General features: G+C 40.6%; 1 protein-coding gene across 6 annotated transcripts in view; it reads right to left on the bottom strand.

Annotated features, from left to right (window-relative positions):
- Positions 1–12,776, bottom strand: part of SLC2A13 (solute carrier family 2 member 13) — a 350,803-nt gene that overhangs the window by 90,837 nt on the left and 247,190 nt on the right. For all 6 annotated transcript variants that reach the window (XM_006120405.4, XM_075927403.1, XM_075927428.1 and 3 more), the window contains one exon: positions 6,592–6,755. In XM_006120405.4, the coding sequence (XP_006120467.1) occupies positions 6,592–6,755 (164 nt within the window). The remainder of the gene's footprint in view (positions 1–6,591; positions 6,756–12,776) is intronic.

The raw sequence follows: 12,776 nt of genomic DNA, 5'->3' as shown, positions 1-12,776 counted from the left end.
TATAAATTAGGTGGCACATAGACAAATATATGATGGAGTGGTTTTATTGAAGGCTGATTTGGAACTCCCTCTAAATCTCACTTACGGCTTCACCAGTCATGAGGAATGTGACTATCCCAAACTCATTCTGATAAACTCTTTATACTGTACCATACCTTCACATATTCCTTTATTTAACTGTACTGTATATACATTTCACACACAGAAAATAATCAGTATCTGCCTGTATGTGTAATACAATAGGCTTGTCATGCACATTGAACTAACATCTTCACCAGAGGATCTTATAAAGTACTTATTATCTGAAGCTAGTTTTGACCATATTCATGCTGAAACAATAAGTCCTTCTGTAACATATGGGGATAAATTCACAAAGCACTTCAGCACTTTACTAGTGGAACGCAGCAGTTGTTTAGAAGTGCACAACACTGTGGAATAGTTCAGGACAAGTGAAAAATACTTTATTCAGTTCAGTTGGCATGGGGAACAAATGTACTGCAGGCAGAATGTAATTGTATCTAAGAAGAAGAACACAACACAGACTTTAAAAAACACAAACACTGGTGTGTGCCTGGCTTACAGACTAAAATCTTAGGTAGATATTCTGTAGAGAAACCTACCCACAATATGGGTTTTTTTAAAGGAAAACACAGGTTTCTTGAGAAAACTAATTTACAAAATATGAATACTACTACTATTCTGTGTTGAGAACACAGTTTGTTTGATGTGTTGTATTAATAGTTACATTATTCTGGTATTATAATACTGTGCACCAACATTTGTCAGCAATGTTGCCAACATGAACGTGGGTGTTTTTGGAGCACACAGTCAGTTTACTTATGCTGATAGATCTTTTCTGATCCAAAAGTCTAAGCCAAATCAGGAAGTTTAAATCTCTGGAGAAATTATGAAGCCATCATCAAAATAAAAATGTGGATTTTCAATTTATTCTATATTTGGTTTTCTGCTGCTACGATGACTATTTACATCAACGAGGACAGTCCTCTGGGTATGCTGGATTTCATCCTGGATTTAATGTACTTTCCGAACACCATAAACCAGAACATCAAATATTTTGAGACACGTTTCACGTGGGGAAATATCATCAAATTTATATTCATTCTAAATATGATTTGTTTATCTTTTGAGAGGTTGACCTAACACTGAAATATTGTCCTTCATCCCTTAACTCCTTGTCCAAAAGAGGAGGAGGAAAATATTCAAATTTGGCAAACAGACATTAAAGTTATTTCTGGCTATTTAAAGTTATTTCCAACACAAACCATATAGGAAATCATTAACTATAGCTATTTTATGTTCTCTCTATTATATACAGCTAAAATGTTATCATATGTACCAATACAGTGTGTTTTAAGACTGCCAAACTCTCAGAAAAAACCCTAAAACAGACATTACACCTGTCAAAATCTCAGCACATTTTACATTTAATGAACTTTAAAGATACAGAACAAATGAAAGAAAGACAACTGGCGTCAAGATCTAGCAGGAGCTGGAAATTAAGTGGAGTCAGTAGCCAACCTGTTAAAATTCTGGCTGTCTTCTTTCCTTTTTGGCAGAAAGAAGCCTCTGGTAACTTTTGTAACTTTTCAGCAATCTATCAGAATGTTGCCAGCTCTTTCAAACTAGTGAAAATGTCAAGCTTCAAATGGTAAATACTCCTTTACAGAACATTGGCAGAGAAAGCAAAAAGTCCATATCCATTTAAGATACAAAAATTAGAGTAAAGCTACTTTTTAAATTCAAGCTTTAACTGTGATACTACAGACCATAGCTAGTCCAGTCAATGTCAGGACATTACCACAAGACAATACTGTACAGTTACACCTATGCAATGTTTAGAAATAATACTTATTTCACAACTTTATAGATTTGTGTACACTTTTCAAATTTTTCATGCATTTAGCTTTCATATATCCATGTAGTCAGCGAGTATTATTCTCATTTTAGATATTGAGTGTGGCAGCAGAGAAGTTACCCACAGAGGCAGCATCAGTTGTATATGGGTTTAGAGTTCAAGGTTTCCCAATTCCCTTGAAAGGCAGTTCAAAGTAGCAGAGTGAAAAATGAACACTTGCCAACATAACCTAAACCCACAATTTGAAACACTGTTCACTGGAGGATCTGAAGAGCAACACGGGATCTTATGTTTATTTATTAAGCATCCCTCCTGCTAAGATGCTGTGTGCTGCACAACCAGTTAAAATGCAATAATAGAAGACATACAAAAATGAAAGCATCATCACATATGTGACTTAAAAACAAAACACTGTCTCCCCCACCAAGCTCTAAAAGCAAAGCACCACACAAAAAGCTCTAGATACTATTTAGAGATGAAACAAAGAGGAATTCTATGGCACCTTAAAGACTAACAGATCCGTTTAGGCATATGCATTCATGGGTAAAAAAACACTTTAGGCATAGTCTATGCATTTGATGAAGAGGTTTTTATCCAAAAAAGCTTTGCCCAAATAAATCTGTTAGTCTAAGGTGCCACAGGACTCCTTGTTGTTTTCACAGATACAGATACCCCTCTGAGACTCTTTAGAAATTGTGTGACCTCAGGCTTAGCTTGAGGGGAGTTAGTACCCTATTTTTCCTTTTTTAAAAGGCCTCAGGATAAAGATGACTAAAAGTAACTCAACAGTAATTAAAATAACTGAAAGTAAACCTAGTCCAGAGAAAGGGTCTGGAAAAGGACATCTTTATGTACTAATTCCTTTCTGCATCTAAGTGCCATAAAACACATGCACCTTACAGTATTCTTCTTGGTTTTACTACAGTGACCACCTACACTTTTACTAAGCTACTTTGTGAGAAATGTTTGTGTGAACATTTGCAGATCATTGATCTCTGAATATATCAGTCAGAAGGCCAGGTCACAAAGGGCCCAAAAATTCCAGAGGCAGTGACTACAGTCTGACTGTCAGGACCTAAAGGGATCTTTTTTCAATTCTGGCACTGAGGCAATGAAAGATACACTATGCGTAAAACAGAGTACAAGATTAGTTTTGTGTTACAGCAAGAAATAAGCTGCAAGTATTTGGAGAGTAATAATAAAGTAATACAATTCTGCTTTCTTCTGCTTTTGTTCATGCCTCATGATAGTATTTGATGTACCACACAGGAAGATAATGACTGAGTAAATAGCATTTGATGACCGAGTTAGACAAATTCATATGGCATATACTGCTGTTAGAGCGATATACAGTAAACAGTTTGAGAACTAAACAAGTGGCCTGATTGGGTTCAGTCACAAGTAGTGAAGTACATATTATTTTGACATATGTTTTAAATTGCTAGGAAATCTAAACAAAGGTCAATAGCATGAAAGCTATAAGCAACTGAATCCAAAGACTAAAGGTGGATTTGATAAATCAGGCTCATATCTGGGGAGCACGATCACATAGGTAAATTACGTGCCAAGAGATATGGGAAAAAAACCAAAGATGTAGGTTTTAGAGATGGGAATGAATCATTCAACATTAACTACAGATTGAACCTCTCTAGTCTGGCACACTCTGATTTGGCAATATCCATGGACCGACATGATTTTAATTAGCCAGATGTCTACTTATGAGTGTGGCTAAGCTTCCCACTGTCCCACAAAGTTTGTTTACAGTCACCAGTCCCGGTTCTCACTGCTCTGTGCTGTTTTTTAGCTTTAATGTACCCCTAAATATCTTCTTAGAAACTAGTAAGCAGTGGAAGTGGTGGTAGCCCAGCTAGACAATACTGACCCCCAAATTATCTCTGTCAAGTTTCAATACTTCTACTGTTGAATCACGTATAAGATTCAAGTTGTAAAAATTTGCACTGAACCGGCATTATTTGAAACTAGACAATTAGCCCATCATATGACGGGATTTTCAGGTCTCTCCTCCACGTCGGTATTCTCTCCTGAGCCTCTGGTCTCCTGCTCCATCTCTCTCTCCTCCTCCTACTACCTCCCTGCCTCTCTCTCAGCTCTCCTCCGCCTTCTGTCTCTCTCTCCGGCTCTCTCTTACTCTTCTCCCCCTCCTGCCTCTCACTCTCCCTTTCTCTTCTCCTCCTCCTCCTGCCTCTTACTCTCTCTCCGCTCCATCTCTCTCTTTCTCTTCTCCCCCTCCTGCCTTTCACTCTCTCTCCACTCTCCTCTGTCTCTGTCGGGAATGCATGCTCGTCCAGACCCCACCCCCTGGGCGTGTACGTCACCGCCCTGCCCTCCTTCACCTCCCGCCGCGGCGCTCGGCTGACTTCTGCACTGCTCAGCCGGCCACTGCGTGGGAGCAAGCAGCGCAAACGGACTCCCTCTCTCTTTCTCAGCTCTCGTCTGCTTCCTGCCTCTCTCTCTGTCTCTCTCTTTCTCCTCTCTCCCTCCCACCTCTCACTCTGTGTTTCTCTTTTCCTCCTCCTGCTGCGTGTCTCTCACTCTCTCTCTCTCGCTGTCCTCCACCTCCTCTCTTCTCCTCTCCGTCTCCTCTGCATTCGCTCCGCTTTCCTCCTTTTGAATCCGGTGCCCTTTCCTGACGTCAGAGATGCACGCTTGTCCAGGCCCCACCCCCTGGCTGTTCCCTCTGGGCAGCGCTGTTGCCTCCTGCTGCTGCGCTTGGCTGACTTCTGCACTGCTCAGCCGGGCCGCCGTGCAGGAGCAAGCAGCACAAGCGACTGGGCACCACTCTCCCCATGCAGCACCCCTGTGCTGCATGGGAAGCGCGGATCCCAAACAGTCACTCGTGCTGCTTGCTCCTGACTGGCACAGAAGTCAGCCGAGCGCCACGGCAGGAGGCAACAGCGCCGCCCAGAGGGAACAGCCAGCGTTTCAGCGTTACAGAGTCACAGACATTGGGCTACTATATATATGATGTAGGTACCTACTGTAAGTTGAACACACCAATTGGCTAACTGTCGACACCAACATGTACAGTTATTACACACAAATGCACATTTTTTAGGCAAAATGAATGCAGAAAAATTTTGCTGATGCAGCTTTGGTGCTATGAAGTGAGAGTTTTGTTTAAATGTATTGGTGTTCCACTCTGGCAAATAACTTACTGAAAGTTAATTTAATAACTTATTTTTACTCTTGAGATGCTTAAATCCCTGATACTGAGGCCACCACTGTCAAATTCAAGTTCCTGGGCCAAATATATGAAAGCAGTGGAACTGTTCAACCACACAGATATCTTTTCTTAAATGGGCAAAACAAATTTTCTAAGCTTGTTCTCTGAAATGAGAGAACAGTTTTGGTAGAAACTTTCCAAAATAAAATTAGACCTCTCAACCTGAGACAAACACTTGGCATGAAGAATTCCAAGCCAAATAGTCTAGTAAAGATACAAAAATATGAAAACAGGGTCTTATATTAAGAAATGTTGAGCTACATTAGCTATAGGCAGCGCTACTAGTTCTGCCCATATTGTCTTCCTAGAACTGTTTTGATTGAATTTAAGTGTGAGGTTAATGCTATTATACAAGGATGCTTAGCTAATGGCTAAAATTCATAAGGCATGAAGAATTTTACACTCTAGTTTCTCATGTGACTATGCTGAATTAGCAACTTCATGTTAAACCAGTAACCATAATGCTTTTCTGTTTCATATTTGGAAGGGCAATGGACAGAAGAGCGTTCTTCGCTTTCAAGAACACAGCCACTTTTTGCTTTCTGTAGTATTTTCTGATCTAATGTTAAATATTCACTTTAGTTTCTAAAAATTACATATGCCATATTATGTATTTAAAAATTAACTGTGAAGTTCAGCACATTTGATAGCTCCTAAATTAAAGTCCTAATGGGGGTGTACATACTATTGTCAACCGTGCCCTAAAGGAGAAATTGCAGCTGAACAAATACGCTTGTGATACATTTTAAAATTGCTTTAATTCTTTAGCTTTTAGGTGCACATCATTTTCATTCTTAAAAGGGCAATGTGAATTTCATCTTACTGTATTTAAACATACACACACACAATGGCTATGTCTACACAGCAGCATTATTTCAGAATAACTCATGTTATTCTGAAGAAATATAGTCTGCGACTACATATAAGCAGTTATTTCAACATGCTGTTGAAATAATGTTGAGCTGGAGGACTACTTACTCCAGTTCCTGTAACCCTTATTGTATGAGGAGTCAGGGAAGTCGGGGGAAGAGTGCTCTATCTTGAAATAACTGCAGTGTAGCCAGTGCCAAAAGTCGAAATAAGCTATTTTGACTAAAGCTACACAAGTAGCGTAGCTCAAGTTGTGTAGCGTATTTCAAGTTTTGCCCTGCTGTGTAGACATGCCCAATGTGTGTAGGCAAACTAAGGAGTCAGTAAAAAGTCTCAGAGGAGCAGCTATGTTAGTCTGTAAGTTAAAAAACAATGAGCAGTCCTGTGGCACCTTAGAAACTGACAGATATATCAGGTCATGAGCTTTTGTGGGTAAAACAAACTTCATCAGGTGAGTTGCAGTGGAAGTAAAAATAAGAAGTCAGTAGTTTAGTTTGCTTTTCTTTAGAAGATTGTGCTGATCAAAGTAAAATTCAGAGCCTTATTTTCATTTTGCTAATTTCATTATGGATTTAACAATATTCCTCAAGTAATCTCTCACCTGTTAGGCTACCAAGCGTAAGTTTCCGGCGGCCCACTTTTTCAACAAGCCAGACTCCCACTAGTGTGAAAAGGAAGTTTGTAAATGCTGTCACTGCAGCCAGCCAGATTGCAAGACTGTCATCTTGGACTCCCGACATCTGCAAAATGGTTGCACTGTAATACCTGTAAAATGAACAAGAGTCAAAGGTAAGTTCCATCACTGGTTTGACCTTTGCTTAGATCACAGATTCTGTCATACAATTTATGACAAGGAGATCTGATCATCTAATCTGACCTCCCATAAAATAGGCCCTAGAATTTCACCCAGTTACCCCTGCACTGAGCCCAGTAGCTTATGTGTGGCTAATGCATAGCTTCCAGAAAGCCAACCACCTCTTGATTTGAAATCCACTACTTCATGGATTGTTCCAATGGTTAATCACTCTCAGTGTTACAAAGTTAAGCATGTTTTAGCTGAAGTGAAGTGGAAAATGGTCTTTAACCTCAAGGAGAGAACAAGCTGTTGAGAGATTTTTCAACCTTTAAAAGTGTTTTAAATAGAGCCACACAAATACATTTACTGCAGTTTCATGGTAAGTTTTTCAGCAGCAAAACCCACAAAATAAAAACTCCAGCTGCTTGCTCAATGACATGGAAAACAATGGATCACAATTCACAAGGGGGAAGAAAAGAACATCAATCATTATCTTAACTTGTAGGGCCACTGGGCCTTGATCAGAATCTTACTCTTGTGATAAGCAGTATTTTTGTGCAGGAAAAGTGAGGATAGTTATGTTGGTATCAAAAGAGGAAAAGTCAATGAAAAAATCAGGAGAAATAAACTGCAGCTCCATTTAACCAAACCTTCCCAATACAGGCAGTCCCTGGGTTATGTACAAGATAGGGACTGTAGGTTTGTTCTTAAGTTGAATCTGTATGTAAGTCGGAACTGGCATCCAGATTCAGCCACTGGTGAAACTGACCAGCGGCTGACAACAGGAAGCCTGAGGCAGAGTTGCTCTGCCCTGGGCTTCTTGAAATCAGCCGCTGATCAGTTTCAACAGGCTGAATCTGGATGCCAGTTCTTACATACAGATTCAACTTAAGAACCTCAGGCGTCCCCAAGTCAGCTGCTGCTGAAACTGATCAGCGGCTGATTCCAGGAAGCCCGGGGCAGAGCAACTCTGCCTCGGGCTTCCTGTAGTCAGCGCTGGTCAGTTTCAGCAGCGGCTGACTTGGGGACGCCTGGGGCAGAGCAGCTTGGGTGCTGCTGGGTTGCTCCAGTAGCGCCGCTCCTCGGCGCTACTGGACCAACCCAGCAGCACCCAAGCTGCTCTGCCCCAGACATCCTGATTCAGCCGCTGCTGAAACTGATCAGCAGTGGCTGAATCAGGACACCTGGGGCAGAGCAGATGGGGTGCTGCCGGGTTGGTCCAGTCGCGCCCAGAGCAGCGCTATGGGTCCAACCGGCAGCGCCCCAGCTGCTGTACCACAGGCGTCCGGAGCAAAGCCGCGGAGCACGGGGGCAGCGGGACAGCCCAGAAGCGCCGCGGCTGTCCTGCTGCCGGCGTGCTCCGTGGCTTTGCTCCCCGTCTCCCTGGTCTGCTGGTCTCCTCGGGGAGACCTGTAACTCGGGGACTGCCTGTATACAAACTTCATTTAAGCTTTGCCTGTTTATCTTATTTATTTTACATGTCTCAAACACTTCAGGCAAAATTTTTACAGAAATCAACAAAAAAAACTAATAATTGATTTTGGAGTATGTGTTTAAATTGCATTTTACAGAGGTAATTGCTGTTCTAATTTTCTTATGAGAGCGCACTGAGACTATGTCTATACTGCCATTTTTTTTGGCAGAAGATATGAAAATTGCACTCTCATGTGCATATCTTCTGCCAATCCTTTTTGTAGAAGAGGTTTTGCCATTAAAAAGCCCCATGTGGAAGGGGCCATTTGTTGGAAAAAAAAGCCTTTTGTGCAAGATCCTGTAAACCTCATTTTTTGAGGAATAAGGGATCTTGCGCAAAATGGGAGGTTTTCTGACAAATGGCCCCATCTACATGGAGCTTTCTAGTGGCAAAACCTCTTCTGCAAAAAGGTTCAGCAGAAGAGATGCAAATGAGAGCACGATTTGCGTATCTTTTGCCAGAAAAAACCCGGCAGTGCAGACATAGCCTGGGTGTTTGGAGTTTGGCTCTTTTTCAATATTTAAATATCTGAAAGAGGAGCGCTAACCAAGAGTAAACAAGAAGAGATGATGTAAAGGGACACACCCTTACCCTGGTGCAGAGGAGACTAATGAGCTCTTCTGGACCTGTATGGCATTAACAAGGAACACCTGAAAGGCCTGTTCTCCCTAGAGCTGCAGGCAGCTTAAAAAGGGAAAACCTGCCACAGGAAGATGGCTGCCTCACCAAAGGGACAGAACAGTCAAAAGGGGCGACAGCTGCAGGCAGGGGCAGATGACCGTTTTGCGGGGCCCCGGGCAGCATAATTCCGCGGGGCCCCCCCCTTTGCCACGGCGCATGTGCAGTGACGCCATGCGCATGCGCATGCGCAGCAGCACCAGGGCACATGCGCGGGGCTTTCTGAAGCGCGGGGCCCGGGGCGGCCGCCCTGTTCGCCCTGCCCTATATCCGCCCCTGGCTGCAGGCCTCACTGCCCCAAAACTGCACAGACCAGCTGCAAAACAGGACACTAAAAAGGGAGAGGCTGGAGACAGACCCTTATGAAATACAAAAAACAGGACTATGTAGCACTTTAAAGACTAACAAGATGGTTTATTAGGTGATGAGCTTTTGTTGGCCAGACCCACTTCCTCAGATCAAATAGTGGAAGTGGGTCTGGCCCACGAAAGCTCATCACCTAATAAACCATCGTTAGTCTTTAAAGTGCAACATAGTCCTGTTTTTTGTTTCAGGTACACCAGACTAACACGGCTACATTTCTATCCTCATGAAATACAACAGACTCACTGATAGATCAAGCCCGAAGAGCTGAACTGAGAAAGACTGCCTGAGAGACAGGTCACCTTTCCCTGTCTTTGCTTTCACTTGCATTCCCCTCTCTCATAAGTGAAAGAGAAAGAAAAGGACCTTTCTTTTGCCTGCTTGGTTTGCTTAATGTACCCTTCCCCATATGCCACTAAGTAGGGGCGAGAACATTCGAAATACTGTAAAGTGGCATCTGATGAGCTCCTATCTTGCACAGATGAAATGAAAAAAATAAGAAATATTAAGTTTCACTGTTGTGAAAGAGCAAGAATGGCAATCCTACTGAATGCAGACACATCAAGACTAGAAGCAGGACAAATGTCTTTTGAGAGCAACATTAATGGCTCCTTTTCCTTTCAACTCCAGAAGTTCAGCATCAGGAACAAACTGTGATACTACTACTAGTGACAGCCAACATCCAGAATTTTTACACTAAACATTCATTTAGCAAATACAATTCAGGATAGGACTCGGGATTAATGATGACAGATGAATCCTAATCATATAGCATTTACAAACAGCACATTAGTTGAGGTCGCAGACATACTGCTAAGCAGCCACCAATTTTCTGCTAATTTTATCTTGCTTGGTTCATATATTTGCTTCTTGAGCACAGTATCTGTTTTGTTGTGTGAAGGCTCCGAAGTTGGTATTGCACACTAGCTAAAATGTCAACTAACAATATTTTCGTTCGTTCATGTACAGTGATGGGTCTACGTTTCTGATCCCTGTTATCTATTTTATTTTAATACTTGTTTGTATTAAAAAAAACTATTTTCTTTCAAAAAAGGGAAAATCCTTTACCATCCTGTAGAACCTTAAGAGATACCATTTCTTTTACAAAAAAAAGTCAACATTTGTTCACAAAACATCAGAATTAGACATGTCAACTAAAATGGGCACAATTAAAAAATAAGGGAGTTGTGCACATTTCTGCCCAAGTTTCATCAAATACATTTTGTATGCTTGTTCTGGTGAGCTGTTTAATATTTCAACAAAATAAGCATAGTTTGTTTTTCACACACTCCTCCATCTTTTGTTAAAATGCACTGAGTGAAAAATTGATTATTTGGTCATTCAGAAGCTCCTTCAAATATATAACAGCTCTTCGGGTTTTGACACAGCAACTGTCAAACCAAATGTCAAAGCTCACCTTTTATTTTTGGTCTCAATGTGGTTTGTAGTAAATGCCATCTCATTATTTTAGTGCCCCAGCCCTTTCAGCCTTTGAAATGTGGTTGTTCTGTTATTTTATGTATGAGACAGAAAAGAGTTTTTATTTACAGTAAACAACTTATGACTTAGCATTCAGTGAAGTTGTACCTTGCAACAGCATAGATTTTCTTTATAAATGAAATTATATCACGTTCACATGAAATTAAGATATGAAACATTTAGGTCTTTGGAATCCATATACTGACTACCCTTCCCCGCCTCTCAGTACAAGCATCTGGCTCTTGATTTTTATAGCCCTTTACTAGCCTCTCCTCACTTAACCACTCTTGTAACTTACTACTTCCTGCTCATCCCATTGTACTTTGCCTTCCTTATTCACTTGTCTAGTCTCCTACAACCATCTTCACATTTTCTTCTATGCAAAGGAAATAGGCCCCATGGATGAAATCCTGGCCATCTGAAATCTATGATAAAAATCACACTGACTTCAATGTGACCAGAATTTCTCACCATGAAGAAGCACATGAAAGCTTTTGTCCACAAAACATCACAATTAGACATGTCTCTTTTCTCCTTCAAGTCCATCTTTAAGATTAAATTCTATTATGATGGATATAAGAAATTGCCAGCTACTAATAGCTAGGTACAGATTCCGATACTTATTTTCTGTGTCTTTTATTACTAAACGAAAATAATCACCTTGGAAGAATGTCAGTGTGAACATTCATGACTTATGCAAACACATTCTCATGACCGTGTCCTTCATCCAGTCTGCACATTTCCTCCAAAGACTTGTTGCACCTCTTGTTTCATCTGCCATAACTAGGGTTTAATCGCATACTAGAACCATCAAAGTTCCAGAAGTTGGGTACAGAGTTGGATAAAAAGTTTCTATTTTGTCTTGTTTCTGTGGTGGGCAAATCATGGTGGTTTGTGTCTTGCAAAACCAAACCACAAGTCACCAAAGTTCAAGCATTGGTGTGTGGTAGCCTAATTAGTACAAATGTTCTGGATTTGACTTAGTTCTACTAAGGTCACAGTGACCAACATGCTAGCCACTAGCCACATCTGGCTATTTAGCCAGTTGAGTGTGGCTAGTTGACTTGAACAATGTGGCTATTTGGCTGGCTGAATGTTGCTAGTTCGCCACATTCAGAACAGGTTGGACACCATGGTATTTAGGCATGGCAACATAATGTTTTAAAAATCCCAGCTGAATAAGTATGTGCTAGAGTAGAGCTATTAGAAATAAGATTGACTGAATTTAGCCCTTGAGTTCATACTTCATTATTTCTCTATCGTTTACCTCTGCAGCTGTAATAGCTTTTTAAATGTAACAAGCAATAGGTGCTGGCAGCACATTTTAAATTCTTCTGGAGAGGGGGAGTTAAGCCCACAAAGCCCAAGTCACGATATTGTGTCTTACAGACAACATTGAACTGCAACCGATAGTATAAAGGACATAAAAATCAATGCAGATGGGATTGATTGTAAAGTTTTTGTGGTTCTATAATGTTTTTAACAATTCTAAAGCAAACAACAAAGAACTGTCTTTGAAACACATGTAATATTGTTGGAAGCAAATGAATACAGAAGGAAAATCATGTGATTATGTAAAGTTATGCATTCATATACATATAATAGTATTTTATGTAAGACATTATTTTTGAAGATGTTCCTCCTGAACTTGAAGTAAGGTAGCCTCTAATACATCACAATCTACGAAGTCAAATGACACATGGCTAATACTATACACACTATTTTAAAGCAATCCTCATATAATGAAGTTTTTGCTACCCACACACAAATATATAATTAGAGAAAGATGAGCTTCTAATAAAACAATAAGTTTCATCTCGTCTACAGAGTTGATATTGTTCAAAATGGCATCCTGTTGTAAGAAAAGCAAGATCCTCATTTACAGCCAAGTCCCCACACAATAATTTGTGATGCATTAGACTTCCTTGCTTAGTCCATTTAACTAGTAAAAAAACCCAAACCCTAATGTATCTTTCAATAAAAAAAATGATGACAG

Source organism: Pelodiscus sinensis, chromosome 1 (assembly GCF_049634645.1).
Source record: "Pelodiscus sinensis isolate JC-2024 chromosome 1, ASM4963464v1, whole genome shotgun sequence".
NCBI classification, from domain to species: domain Eukaryota; kingdom Metazoa; phylum Chordata; order Testudines; family Trionychidae; genus Pelodiscus; species Pelodiscus sinensis.
This window is presented reverse-complemented; position numbering and strand designations above follow the sequence as displayed.